Below are 15,585 nucleotides of genomic sequence, written 5' to 3'. Positions count from 1 at the left end.
TATTACATGAATAAAAGTCAGGACTCCATAATCAAATAAGTTTCTGGAATGTTGGATTAGATGAAGTTAAACAAGCATCTTTTTTGTGGGACTTCTCATACTTTAATGTGCTAATGAGCATCGTGAAATGTTATTTGACCATGAAAATAGTTTTGGTATGGAATGTGTCCTGGTACTTTAAAAAGATACTCCTCTAACTCTAGCAGCTAAACTGCAACCCCTAGCAAATTTGTGGAAGGCCTTTATTAAATAGCTGTGTTGTTGGCACTTAGAAAAGTAAGTTGTGATCACCACTGCTTAATATGAAACGCTAAGAACAGATTATATCAAATTATCCTCATCTCTGCTATTTGTAGGGTTTTTATCAGAATGTCATTCTATTAGAAGCCCTTAGTAATGATACTTTTTCACAGCAACGAGGCTTTGAGCTGGCTTTATCATGATTTCCCTGTTCTGAGAAATTGAGCGGGTTGTCAGCATCCTGTGATCAGACTGTCACTTAAGAATTTGTGTCAAGATATCAGGGTAGGTTAAAATCTATGCCCTTGGGGAAAAAATCACATGTACAGTGAGCTGTTTACTGTCTTCAATGTGTCACAGTGAATTTTAAGTGGTGGCCAGTGATCAAGGGTGGCTTTTCTAGAACTTAGTGGTAACACAGCCTATAGAGATAGCCCTGAACACTAAACCCAGAAGAGGAAGGTAAAGAAAAGGAGGCAGGGTGATAGGCCTGGAGCCTGGACGTTCCCAAGTGCAGGGTCGCAGCCCACCATATGTTAGTAGTAGATAGTAACAGGCATATTCCTGAGGACCAGGCAAGGAGAGTGGTCAGAGTGCAGAAAGCCAGAGAAGTATTCAGAAAGATGTCTCCACATACTGGACATGGTAGCTCACACCTGCAATCCCAGCTACTTGGAGAGAGGATTGCTTGAGGCCAGGAATCAACAAATGAATCAAAGACTACCCTAGATATGGTCTGAAATGGGATTGTATTTAGTCTGTCTTAGAAAGTGGCAGTAGAGGCCAAGAGTCAAGAATGGCCATCATGGGAACCCAAGACTAAGTTAATTATAATGGTTTTGTTTTTCAAATGAAAACCAGGAGTTTGAGAACAGATTGGGCAACAAAGTGAGAACTCCATCCCTAAAAATATGAAGAAAAAAAGTTAGCTGGGTGTGGTGGCATGCATCTGTAGTCTCAGCTATTTGGGAGGCTGAGACAGGAGGATATCTTGAGCCTGGGAGTTGAAGGCTGCAGTGAGCTATGATTGCATCACTGCGCTCCAGCCTGGGTGACAGAGTGAGATTTTGTGGGGAGAGAGAGAGAGGAAGGAAAGGAAGGGGATAAAAAAAGAAATAAAATGAAAGGAAGAAGGGAAGAAAGGAAGGAGGAAAAGAAAAGAAAAAAGGAAGTATAGAAGGAAAAAGAAGGAAAGAAAGAGGAAAGAGACAAAGAGTCTACACATAATGCAGTAGGGCAGGCAAAACAGTGAGTGACCTCAGTGCCCGTACTGGTACCCATGGCAGGAGCGAGATAAGAAACGAGATGGATATTGTAAGCCAGTGGTTCTCTCAAAGTGTGGCATTAGACCAGCAGCAGCTGGGAGCTTGTTAGAAATGCAGACTTTCAGGGCCCTGCAGTCTGCATTTTAACAAGCCCCAAGTGCAGGTGGAAGTTGAGAATGGCTAGTCAAATCAACAGAAACAAGCTTTCGCTAAAGAGATGCTTGAACAATACACTCATTCAAGGAGCTTCTTAATATCTTTTTTTTGCTGATGCAGAAATCATCCCTGAATGCGATGTCTACTTGGCCTTCAGGTTTAAATTTGTTTTTTTAAGTAATAAAAGTAATTCTTCTGCAGTTCCAGGTAATGAAAAGCTGCATACTAAGCACATGGTTAGCAGACTTAATTCTTTTAACCCTGTGAGGTAGCAACCATTATAATCCCCATTATAGATAAGGTTACTGACACATAGACTTTGTGAGGCAAGGTCACACAGTTAGTTTGTGGTAGGTCCAGGATTTGCTTTAGGAAATTTGACTGCAAGACACTGGTCTGGAACTTCCTAGAATGTATAAAGAAGATGATGAAGGATGGATGGATGGATGGGAGGGAGAAAGAGGGGGAGAAAGGAAGAGGGGGGACACAAAGAAGAAAGGAGGAAAAGAGGAAAAGAAGAAAGGATAGCAGGAGATTTTAGAATTAAAGAGTGATTGAAGGCTCCTTCTAAGGGTGGTCTGTATCCTTGTACTGTGTTATTTTCCTGGTTTTGCTTTTAAGTCAGCCTATCTAGAGATTTCAGTAGATTTCAGCCTGGGCCCACCTGCCCGGCTTTCTCCTAAGAATTTGGTTTCATGGGTAGTTTGTGATTTATTTTTTCTTGTTTGTTCTTTCTCTTTCCATGCTCACATAGTCTTTGTGACTTAAGTACACGCTTGGCCCAGTTGCTAAGAGATCCGTGACTGGTTTTATCATTGACTGGTGCATATTCTGGCAAAAGCCTGTGATTCTTTGGGTCCTATGCTCAGGGGCTGCTTCGAAGCTCTTCTCTGCTTCATTCACCTTGGACCACATTGCACCCTGCCTCTGCTTTAATAGCATATCATTTTCCCCCTCCTTGTACAGCAAAGCCACAGGGACACTTAATCTTATATTCTCTGGAGGCCTTTTGGAGCCTCGGAGCCTGATCTCAGTAATCAAGAAGGGGTGGGTGGTCAGGGATGAGGTTTAACCCTCTGTCTCCCTCTCTATATTTAAGCTTTTCATTTTCACATTCCTCCCCATGGTTTATAATGAAAGTAGAACATAGCTCAAGGGCAGGAATGAGATTTAACTTCAGCCGAGGTACAGTAGAGGCTATTTGGAAAGTAAAACTTTCAAATGGTAGTTTAGCCTTGAAGAATATATTGAATTAGATATGCTCTGAGCCTTGATTCACAATCGCTGCCTAATAGCATTCTATGTATATTACCTGGGTGCGTTAGTAGACTACAGAAATGGGCTGTTTAAAAGATTAAGTTTGCACAGTCAGTGCACGTGCTGATGAAACACGTGGGAGCAAAAGGCAGGCGGCCTTGTTTCCGGTGCTGACTTCTACTTCCTGTGGGGCCCTGGTCTCACTGAACACTGATTTCCTCTTCTGTAAAATGGAGGTCATAGCCTCACAGGATTTTTAAGAGTGCTAAATGACAGAATGCCAAATGCAGAGCTTTGCTTATCATAGGAAATAAAAGTGTAATAAATGAGAACTGTTTATATTACTATGATATTATTGTTCAAAGCCCTGAGTCTGTAATTCTGCCCATACTACTTGCTACTCTCACTCATTAACTCTTTACTTACACAGTTCTCTGTTAGCCAATTCTTATTTCTTGTCAGTGTCAGAGTCATGATGGTCACCTATGAAGACGTGCTGTCATTTCAAAGCACTGGCTAAATACAACCAAGACTGACAGCCATAAATAATTCCATAGAGCCTCTAAAACACTCTAGCATTTCACTCCATCTCTCATATATACCACCAAGTTGTTCTCTCTTGCTTAGTGCACTCTCTTCTCAGCAGATTTCAGGTATAGTTGCTGATGGTAAATATCAACTTCCTCTGAAAAATAATCCAGCAGGAACCATCCAGAGTAATTGGGCTTCATGAGAGCATCACTGTCAAGTCTAAAAATATATGGGGAGATAATCACATTTTATTTTTTTCTTTCTTGTATATTTTCAGCACGTTCACGTTCACGTTCTTCCCAGGAAGGCTGGAGACTTTCACAGGAATGACAGCATCTATGATGAGGTGAGTCTGCGCTCTCTGATCTTATTGTTTGATTACGGAGACTGTTGGTGTGATGACATCAGTCTAATGAATCAACGAATACCCTAGATATGGTCTGAAATGGGATTGTATTTAGTCTGTCTTAGAAAGTGGCAGTAGAGGCCAAGAGTCAAGAATGGCCATCATGGAAACCCAAGACTAAGTTAATTATAATGATTTTGTTTTTCAAATGAAAACCAGCAGAAACCAAATGTCCTTGTGATTTCTATTCTGTCATTTACCAGGACAGTAAGTATTTGCATGGAGATATGGTCCAGAATCTCCATAGAAGAAAACCTGCAGTGCTGCCAGTGGAAGTCAAGTAGATTGATATATGATTCTTTTAGTCAAATGCTATACTTGATTTTCAAAACACTTTGGAACTCACCTTGTCTTTCCCAACAGTGTTTATTCAGAGTGAAACTTTGAATTATCATTAGCAAAACTAGGTTGGTTGGAATAATATAGGTGTAACTCACATATCATAAATATTACAGCAGTTATTTTATTTCTGAGTACTACCATTCAAAGATACAAGTGTAAAACTACTACAAACATGAATCAACAAGAGCCAGGTGATCTGCTCCTAAAGCGGATTTCTACATGAGAACCTCCAGATGCCCATTTCCACCATGTGGAGCATAGAGCCTGTGATGTATCAGGTTGGCATAAAATATAAGGTGATTTCAATGTACCTATTTATTCTAGCCAAGGAGTGAAAGGTAAGTCCTCCATATGGTAGAGCAAATTCGATAGCACTAGTGCCCTGGAGTGATTGGTTAAAAGGACTTTGAGGCTGTTTCTGGATGCAACAAGGAAAAGTGCTGTGATTGATTAGCAATGCCTGCCAAGGGCATCAGATAGGAGGGACGTACCATATTTGCTGTCTATTTGACACTCCTGTTCTAACCCTTTGAGAATGCTTTTTAAGACACATTGCTTATCTCAATTGTTTATCATGTGGCTCTATCAAATAAACCACATGATTATCTCTACCTGCTTTCCAGGGACCAGTTAAAATCTATGCATCTTTTTGCATGTGTGTCTATAGGGCTTCTTTGCAGGATGGCATTAAAATGGCAACTCGAACCCTGAAAATAAAGAACAGGAAGTCAGCAGTTAATAATGGAACTTACAAGTAATGTTTCTGGGATGCGCTGGATTCCACGAGGTGGCTGGTTATTCTGACTTTAGGATAGCCCTTACTGTCTTGTACTTCCTGTGTTTTCAAGAGCTGTAGTGGATGTGTGTAGATTGGAAATAGTCTAGTCACCAGTACTGAAGTGCTGATTTCTGGACTAGTTGCTGCAGATCTCAATTCCCGGGAGGTCCCATCCCTGGAGATCCTGATCAAGTAGATTTCACAGCACTCAAGAACCATTCATTATATAAGGAAATCCCCAGGAGACTCGGATGCAAAAACTACCTTTGGTTATAGGTTGTCTAGGTTTTCCAAAGTCATATTCTATAATACTATAGTTTGAATTCATTTTCACTGGATGTGGAATGCAGCTTGGGGATTGATAAGGGCTTAGTTCACATTGTAAGAAAATCAGAATTATAGAGTAATTATAAAGACATGCAATTAAAATACAAATACCAATCTCACTAACATAGACTAAGGTTAATAAAATGTTGCCAAATACAGGCTGTTCTAATGAATAAATTAGCACTTGAATTATATACTAGTAAATACTAGTAAAGTAGCTTTAAAAGTGGTTGAAAACACTGTTTTCTTAGGCTGAACAGCCACCTTGAAATCTTGTCAATGTTCTAAATGTGCTTGAGACGGAAGCTTCATGGTGACATTTCAGCCCAGTTCAAGACACAGTGTCCAGTGCTGTCGTTGGTGTATGCCCTCTCTCCTCTCTTATTCTTTTGCTCTTGTCTGCATGCTCTGATGGCCCCACAGATAAGAAGGAAACACATGTTCCTACTTCCCACATTTTGGAGGATCATCTCAGGAGAAGTAATTACTGTAAGAGATCTTTTTTTTTTTTTTTTAATCAGTGGTATGAGTCATTTTTTTTAAAATCAGTGGTATGAGTCATATGTAGTATAGACAGTATTCACTAAGGGAGATTGTGGTACAAGACTGGGTAGAGATTGAAGTCTGGAAATGGGCAGAAGTAAGTTCAAATCCCAGTGGCATCTACTAACTATATGATATTGAAGCCTGAAGGGCTTATTTCAGGGCTTGGTACTTACCAAGAATTTGTTAATAGGTAGGGGTTTCTGTTCTTACTGTTATTATTACTAGTTTTGTTTCTTTTTAAAAAAGTAGCAATGGTGAGCAAATAGAGAACCAGATTCAAAGCCAGGTCATTGGATGTTCTCATCTACCATTCTTTCCAAGAATGAGATTCCCAATTTTCCCGTTTCCTTTAACCATTTATTCTCAGTTTCATCTTCCTCTTTGTATGGAAATGCTTCTCCAGGCTGAGTATCTAATAACACAGTGTCCAGAAAGAGGCATGAGAAACATGCAGCACTGCACAGGCATTATTGGTATAGTACTTAATGTACATTAGACCAAGTGATCTTAATCAAAAGTGATGAAGTGATGAGGGATGGCATTCTTTATATTGATGGGAGCACTCGCTCTAGATTATGTATCTGTTCAGGATGATCAACAAACAGACTACCTTGGAGCGTTGGAGGTAGGAAGCAGGAACAGCAGGAGGCTGAGCTCCATAAAATGTAATTGTATGCCTATGGCTGCTGACATAGAAAATTATGCCTTAAAAAGCCCCAGAGTATAAATTGGCTAGGAACACTGTGTTCTTTCTGGGCACTGTTTTAACATGGTTAGTGACAAATCAGAGGTTCATAAGAAGGGGGGTTGGGTCTGAAAACAGATTTCGGGAGTAGTTGATGGTAGGAGTGTTTTGTCTGGAAAAAGGAAGACTTGTGGAGGGGAGATAGTAACAGAGTCACTGTTTCCAAATATCTGAAGGGCTGGCGGTGGAAAGGTATTAAGTACATTCTATGTGGCTCCAGAGGGCAAATCTGAGATTATCAGACTACAAGATGGCAGGTGTCATCAGCTCTACATAGTAACAGGTCAGAGTGAGAAAAACTTCTGAACACTTAGAGTGCCTTACAGGGGGGTGAGCTTCCCACCCCTGGATCCACTCAAACACAGAGCAGATGGCCACGACCCTTCAAGAGGATGTCTACATTTGGTCACTGCACGGGCCACATGGATTTGTGGTTGTCTCTTTACACATTTGACTCATTTGATCATTATCGCCATCTTCAGATTTTACAAGTTCTGTCACAAATAGTAGGGTGTTTTTGTTATTAGTATTACAATGTGACTATCTAGTGAAACATATTGTTTTCCATGTTAAGTTCATGGTTATATAAGGTAAAACCTTTTTTTTTTGTTTACTCATAGGAAACCACACTCTGTTGATTTTTTTCTCATTCCCAGCCTACTCCCTGCTTTTCTTGCAGCTCAGCATTGCATATTGATGGTCCTCGGGCTTCACTTGCCTCCTCATATGTGTTTTATTTTTGCCTGCAAAGTATTTTTTGGTGATGTGCTTTATTGTGCCCATAAAGTATTTTTTAACAAGTCTAAATGTTGTTAGGCATATTGTTCATTCTTTAGGCCAAAACAGTTATCACAACTGTCTCCCAACTAGGATTGCTTCACTGGCTTCTGGTGCCTGCATGGCTCCTGAAGCATTAGAGTTTGAGATCACTGTCTATTTCATGGGCTGCTCCTCTTCTCTCTGCCACTCAAAGATCACTATTCCCCAGAATCTTCTATCTGGTATACTGGGCATGCTGTTTATCTGAAACATCTGTTTCACCTCCCTGCCTACTCATACACAGCACTCTGGCCCTAGGTGAGTTCTTTTTCTGTTGTTATTATTTTACTTCAAGTTCTGGGAAACATGTGCAGAATGTGCAGGTTTGTTATATAGGTATAATGTGCCATGGTGGTTTGCTGCACCGATCAACCCATCATCTAGGTTTTTAAGCCTGGCTACATTTGGTATTTGTCCTAATACTCTCCCTCCTCTTTGCCACCCATCCTCAACAGACCCCAGTGTCTGTTGTTACCCTCCCTGTGTCCATATGTTCTCATTGTTCAACTCCCACTTATGAGTGAGAACATGAAGTGCTTGGTTTTCTGTTCCTATGTTAGTTTGCTGAGAATGATGGTTTCCAGCTTCATCCATGCTCCCTGCAAAAGACATGATCTCATTCTTTTTTGTGGCTGCATAGTATTCCATGGTATATATGTGCAACATTTTTTTTATCCAGTCTATCATTGATGGGCATGTGAGTTGGTTCCAAGTCTTTGCTATTGTAAATAGTGCTGCAGTAAACATATGCATACATGTGTCTTTATAGTACAATGATTTATAATCTTTTTGGTATATATTCAGTAATGGGACTGCTGGGTGAAATGGTATTTCTGGTTCTAGATCCTTGAGGAATTGCCACACTGTCTTCCACAATAGTTGAACTAATTTATACTCCCACCAACAGTGTAAACACATTGCTATTTCTTCACAGCCTCACCAGCATCCTTTGTTTTAATAATCACCATTCTGACTGGCGTGAGATGGTTTTAATAATCACCATTCTGACTGGTGTGAGATCTCAGTGTGGTTTTGATTTGCATTTCTCTAATGATCAGTGATGATGAGTTTTTTTCATGTTTGTTGACTGCGTAAATGTCTTATTTTGAGACGTGTCTGTTCATATCCTTTGTCCACTTTTTGATCGGATTTTTTTTTTGTTCTTGTAAATTTGTTTAAGTTCCTTATAGATTCTGGATGGTAGAACTTTGTCAGATGGGTGGATTGCAAACCTCTCATTCTGTAGGTTGCGTGTTCACTCTGATGCTAGTTTCTTTTGCTGCGCAGAAGCTCTTTAGTTTAATTAGATCCCATTTTTCAGCTTTGGCTTTAGTTGCAATTGCTTTTGGTGTTTTCAGCATGAAATGTTTGCACAGGCCTATGTACTGAATGGTATTGCCTAGGTTTTCTAACAAGTTCTGAAATTGAGGCAGTAATTAATAGCCTGCCAACTAAAAACAACCCAGGACCAGATGAACTCACAGCAGAATTCTGCCAAAGGTACAAAGAGAAGCTAGTACCATTCTTTCTGAAACCATTCCAAACAATCAAAAGAGAGAGACTCCTCCCTGATTCATTTTCTGAGGCCAGCATCATCCTGATACCAAAACCTGGCAGAAACAAAATAAAAAAAGAAAACTTCAGGCCAATACCCCTGATAGACATCAATGTGAAAATCTTTAATATAATACTGGCAAACTGAATCCAGCAGTACATCAAAAAAGCTTATCCACCACGATCAGGTTAGCTTCATCCCTGAGATACAAAGCTGGTTCAACGTACACAAATTAATAAACGTAATGCATCATATAAACAAAACCAATGACAAGAACCACATGATTATCTCAATAGATGCAGAAAAGGCTTTTGATAAAATTCAACATCGCTTTCATGTTTAAAACTCTCAATAAACTTGGTATTGATGGAACATATCTCAAAATAATAAGAGCTATTTATGACAGATCCACAGCCAATATCAGACTGAATGGGCAAAAGCTGGAAGCATTCCCTTTGAAAACTGGCATGGATGACAAGGAAGACAAGGACGCCCTCTCTCACCACTCCTATTCAACATAGTATTGGAAGTTCTGGCCAGGGCAATCAGGCAAGAGGAAGAAACAAAAGGTATTGAGACAGGAAGAGAGGAAGTCAAATTGTCTGTGTTTGCAGATGACATGATTGTTTATTTAGAAAACCCCATTATCTCAGTCCCAAAACACCTTAAGCGGATAAGCAACCAGCAAAGTCTCAGGATACAAAATCAATGTGCAAAAATCAAAAGCATTTCTATAAACTAATAACAGACGAACAGCCAAATCACGAATGAACTCGCATTCACAATTGCTACAAAGAGAATAAAATACCTAGGAATACAACTTAAAAGGGATATGAAGGACCTCTTCAAGGATAACTACAAACCACTGCTCAAGGAAATAAGATAGGACACAAACAAATGGGAATACATTCCATGCTCACGGATAGGAAGAATCAGTATTGTGAAAATGGCCATACTGCCCGAAGTAATTTATAGACTCAGTGCTATTCCAGTCAAGCTACCATTGACTTTCTTTGCAGAATTAGAAAAAACTACTTTAAATATCATACAGAACCAAAAAAGAGCTCGTATAGCCAAGATAATCCTAAACAAAAAGAGCAAAACTGGAAGCCTCACATTACCTGACTTCCTGCTATACTATAAGGCTACAGTGACCAAAAAAGCATGGTACCAGTACCAAAACAGATATATAGACCAATGGAACAGAGCAGAGAGTTCAGAAATAACACCACACATCTACAACCATCTGATCTTCAACAGACCTGACAAAAACAAGCAATGGGGAAAGGATTCCCTATTTAATAAATGGTGCTGGGAAAATAGCCATATGCAGAAACAGAAGCTGGACCCCTTTCTTACACCTTATACAAAAATTAACTGAACATGGATTAAAGACTTAAATGTAAAACGCAAAATCCAGGTGAGTTCTTTAACTTCAGTGGTGGGTCCTGCCCCACCTCCTCAGCTCCTGCCCCACCTCCTCAGCTCCTGCAAGTATTCTCTCCCACTGCCTGCTTTTGTCAGACATATTATTCTTGTTCCCACCTTAGTGCCTTTGCACATGTTGTTCTTGTCACCTGTAACTTCTACCATCTTCACTTCCCCTTCCTGTGGCTTCATGTAATCATTCAAATCTCAGCTCAAAGTCACCTCCTCAAAGTGTACTTTACACTCTTCTCTGGTTTCATCTAAAATAGTTAATCCTCTGTCCTTTCTATAGTAACTCTATTATCACCATGCCTATTTCCTTCTTAACATCTACCACACTTAATGTAATTTATTACTTTATTATTCAATACCTGCATCCTCCAATTATGTGTTAGAGTCCTAAGAGCAGGGATCTAATCTGGTATAGAGTGGAGCTTCAATGAATATTTGAAAATGAATGAACACATTTTAAAAACCAAGGTGTTGAACTAGAAGAACTTGAGACTCCCTGCTAGTTCTAACATAATTTAAAAGGAGATTATATATCTTGCTTTTCAGAGGGTCAATTCACTAACTCATAGCCAAACTGGGTGAGACTTTGACATTTTGCTATCAGCCATCTGAGGTGAATTTAATGGGGCATTGATGGAACAGAATCCTTTGGTCAGAAATCAGTGTGAAGAAGGCTACAAATTGTGGTACTCCGGAAAGGTTAGGAGAAGCAGTTGTAAACCTTGTCTGATTGCTAAGCAAGTCTGGTAGGCACAGGTCAAAGTTGATAACTAACTTGCCCCCTCCCACCAAACCTAGATTTGTGTGCCTATAACAAATACAGATATGGGATTTGCTGAAAGCAGTCTCGAGAGCTACTCTTCCTTTATTTTCAACCTTGATGATCATCTCTGAGTTTGTTTTCCCCTTCTGTTTTCCTCCAGCAGTATGTCCTAGACATTTCAGAGTATGAGCCTCTCATCTCACAAAACTGAGCTCAAACTCTCCCCGTTCCAAAGTAGAATGTCTTCTCCAGCTCTTTCTTTATGGTTGTCTATGCAGATCTTATTTATCTGTAGCTCCCAAACTCTTTCTACATCTGTGTTCTTTAAATTTTCATGAATTATGCCAAGCCTTCTCTGAACTCAGTGAGCCCTTCATTATCTTGACAAGTTGATGAAGATTATGGTAATGACCCAAATGGGTCCTTGGATAAAAGAGCGTGTATAGCTAATGTGGGGGAGGAAACACCCATGGCCTAATGTCACATCATCTCATTAACTCAGTCAGACTTACCCTAGCTGTATCCCAAATAAGCAACTCTCATAACTGTATTGGACAATTCATCAAATGTTTATGGGTGACATTGAATGGTTGTGACTGTGCACTGTATATAAAACCCATTACTGATGAAGGAAGTGACTATTATTAAAGCAAATGGGAATAGCAATCGGCAATTGGACAAATTCAACCATGAATTTCATAGACAAAGCAACCGTGGGTTCAAGCATGTCATGGGAAACAATTGCTTGGCTTAACACAATTCATGAGCAAAATCAATTTGCTAAAACGCAGGTCATTTGGCCCTGAGGGCTGGAGAGAACCATTATATTGCTGATGATATTTATTGTTGAACTTGGATCTCTTTCACACACCATTTGACAATGGGCTCAGAGTCCATGGGTCCCTAGTTGACTCTTCAAAAAGGAAGGAATGTTTCAGTGAGACAGTTAATTAGCTTTTTTTTTTCTTCTGGGTTTACTGATGTCCTCCCAATGAGTGGTACGTTTCTGCAAGTATTTGAGAATTTTGGAATGAAAACTTTGGTATATTTCATTCAGAATAAGATCACAACTTGATATGTTTTTCTAAATTAATGGAGATTTTTTATTCAAAGAACCAAATTAAAACTAACAAATAAGCATGTAGTAATGCTAATTTAATGACCTATGACCTCAAATGCTCCCTCTGTATCTATGAATGCTCTTTGGCTACCTATTTTAATAATGAGAGAGCTGGGTAGGCATCTGGTTTACCCTATCTTATGTCAGATTATTACTGAGTTAAATTTCTATGTTTTTCACAAGAGAGAAACATAAAATTAGCAGAAAAGCATTTATCTGGTTAAAAGTTATTTGTGACCATTTTTCTCACAGAAACAAATACTCAGATAATTTATGTATTAGTCAGGGTTCTCTAGCCGGACAGAACTAATAGGATAGATGTATATATAAAGGACAGTTTATTAAGGAGTATTGACTTACACGATCATAAGGTGAAGTCTCACAATAGGCCATCTGCACGCTGAGGAGCAAGGAAGCCAGTCTGAGGTCCAAAACCTCAAGAGTAGGGAGCTGACAGTGCAGCCTTCAGTCTGTTGCTGAAGGCCTGAGAGCCCCTGGCAAACCGCTGACAAACCAAGAGACGAAAAGCTGAGGAACCTGGAGTCCAATGTTTGAGGGCAGGAAGCATCCAGCATGGGACAAAGATGAAGGCCAGAAAACTCAGCAAGTCTGCTCCTTCCACCTTCTTCTGCCTGCTTTATTTTAGCCGTGGTGACAGCTCATTAGATGGTGCCCACCCAGATTGAGTGTGGGTCTGACTCTCCCAGTCCACTGACTCAAATGTTAATCTCCTTTGGCAACACCCTCATAGATATACCTACTAACAATACTTTGCATCCTTCAATCCAATCAAGTTGACACTCAATAGTAACCATCACAATATATTATTCAGGTTAGTCATTTTATTAAGTTTTTTTTTTTCTAAGAGATAGGGTCTCGTTCTGTTGCCCAGGCTGGCGAGCAGTGGCCCAAGCATAGCTCACTACAGCCTTGAACCCCTGGTCTCAAGTGATTCTCCTGCCTCAGCCTCCTGAGTGGCTGGGACTACAGGCACATATCACCTGGCTAATGTTTTTTTAATAGAGACAGGTCTCGCAATGTCATCCAGGCTGGTCTAAAACTCCTACCCTCAAGCAATCCTCCTGCCTTGGCCTCTCAAAGTACTGGGATTACAGGCATAAGCCACCATGCCTGGCCCAGGCTAGCCGTGTTTGATTGAGTTGAACAAGTGAGGAATGTTGAGAAGCGTGAAGGGTTATAATGATACTGATGGTGAGCTGGAGTCTCCAAGGAAAATCATGAAGTCATTGGACACTAGACAAATAATGAAAGAAGGCTGAAGAGTGATCGATGAGGCAGATACAGGTATCTAGAGGTTGAGCTTCAAGGCAAAGGATGCCATGGTTTTCCCTGGAGTTTGCTTTGAGGTCAGCTACCCTCAATTAGTTTCCCAGAATTGCTCTGCTATGTTGTTTGAATATGTTCCATTGCATGTTAGTGAGAAACGAGCAAGAAAAAGTTAATCACGTGTCACTCTATCCTTAGCATCCATAGTAAATCCACTCTGTCAAACCACTCCATGTGGTCCTCCCTCATTATATCCTGAATCAGGCTTTCTTGTGCAGAGTCCTATCTGCCCTCCACAGTGAATTCTCGCTCCAAACAGATATATTCCACCAGAAAGCTGTAAGGTGCTTGCCAGTGAAGGAAGAAAATGCCTGCTCTGAGGTGTCCTTGCTGCTGGAGTCCATCTGTCTTCCTACCTGCTTCTCACAATTCTGTTCTCAGTCTCCCTATGGCTGCTGCAGTGAAACCTCAGTTTAACTACAGTGCTTGACGAATGGGCCATTTGGGTGTTTAAAAAGAATGTTAGGTTTACATTCAAGGTTCTTGACATAGCTATTAATAAACTGTCACTTAAGAAAGTTGTCCAAAAAATTTTCATGTTTTTTTATAGAGAAGTTAACCTGCTAAAGCAAACTACCGAGATCTCAGAAGTTTTTCCAAATCTATTTTGCTTAGAGAAATGAGAATATAGGGGGATTGGGGACAGGAAAAAAAAAACAGCTATTGTAAAAAATAAATTATTAACAGAAAGGGATAAATTAGGTAAAGAGAAAACAGATATGAATTAAGCATTGACACGATTCCCTCAATGTAAATTATAATGGCCCCAAAGTGAAAAGCCCCCACACATTTGACTTTATCTCTCTTTTAATGAAGAAAATCAAAATAAGCAAAAATTAGGAGGAAACAGAAGATAAAAATTAATACAATTTTAAAGTCCCAAAGCTTTCATAAATGTTTTTGCACTTAAAATATCACCTGTCATTCTTTAGACAAAAGAATGATACACTTAATTCAAACAACCTTTATAAATAAATCCTGTAACTTCTTAGCTTGGAGTAAGGTTCATTTATGTGCCACGTGCCAGCAGGAAGGAACCCTAAGGCCACCAAGTTGCCTGCTTTGGAGAAGGCACATAGAGTCCTGGAAACATAGCTGGATGTTTAGAATCCTAGCTTGAGTGTTCAAAATGTGGTTATACTTTGGTCACTGCGAGGTGACGTCTACCATTGTTGTCCTATTGGTAGGCACGAGCTACATGTGAACAGTCTGAATTGAGATGTGTTGTAAATGTAAAATCCAGTTTGGATTTCAAAGACTTCTACAAAAAAAAAAATAAGTAAATATCTCATTAAAAATGTTTCATAATAGTCACATGTTGAAATGATAATATTTTGGTAACATTGAGTTAAAAGTTATATCACCAAATTAATTTCACCTGTTTCTCTCTACTTGTTTTGGTGTTGCTACCAAACACTTGTAATAACATATGCATCTTGCATTAGATTTCTACTGGATGGTGTTGCTCTGTAACACCTTCAAACTGCTTCAGCTTACTGGCAAGCAGCTGCTTGTGGAAATTGTTATGACCTCCCCCAGATTTAGAAGAGCAATTTGAATGATGCCAGATTTTCTTTCTAATCAAGTAAATCAAGAAATGTCTGGCATACCTGTATAGCTCTAAATTCTGCACCTTGAGTCAACATAGTGATTTATTGCAAACTGTTTAATGTTGAACCTTCTATTTAAATTTCAGTGTTTTTTGTTTCCTGTATTTGAAATGGGGAAAAATATCCCATAGTATTGGGCTTCTAGTATAAAGTTAGCGGTCATAAAACAACTATAGTTCTTCGTCTTTGCTCCTAGGAAGAACACTAATGAAAAATAATAGTGTAATAAAATTATTATTATCATTGAGAATACATTGAGAATATTATCTATTTTAAGTAAATTTGTATTTTCTTTGAGAATAATAAATTATTATTGTCAGTGAGAATACACATTGGGC

At 39.5% G+C, this 15,585-nt stretch overlaps 1 protein-coding gene across 8 annotated transcripts in view; it reads left to right on the top strand.

Annotated features, from left to right (window-relative positions):
• FHIT (fragile histidine triad diadenosine triphosphatase) overlaps positions 1-15,585 on the top strand; it is a 1,493,687-nt gene that overhangs the window by 1,313,510 nt on the left and 164,592 nt on the right. For all 8 annotated transcript variants that reach the window (XM_012462838.2, XM_064367281.1, XM_064367282.1 and 5 more), the window contains one exon: positions 3,727-3,795. In XM_012462838.2, the coding sequence (XP_012318261.1) occupies positions 3,727-3,795 (69 nt within the window). The remainder of the gene's footprint in view (positions 1-3,726; positions 3,796-15,585) is intronic.

This window comes from Aotus nancymaae, unplaced genomic scaffold, assembly GCF_030222135.1.
Source record: "Aotus nancymaae isolate 86718 unplaced genomic scaffold, 86718_ANA_hifiasm-v0.15.2.pri h1tg000067l, whole genome shotgun sequence".
Lineage (NCBI taxonomy): Eukaryota > Metazoa > Chordata > Mammalia > Primates > Aotidae > Aotus > Aotus nancymaae.
Note: the sequence above shows the minus strand (reverse complement) of the source record. Positions and strands in the feature narration are given on the sequence as shown.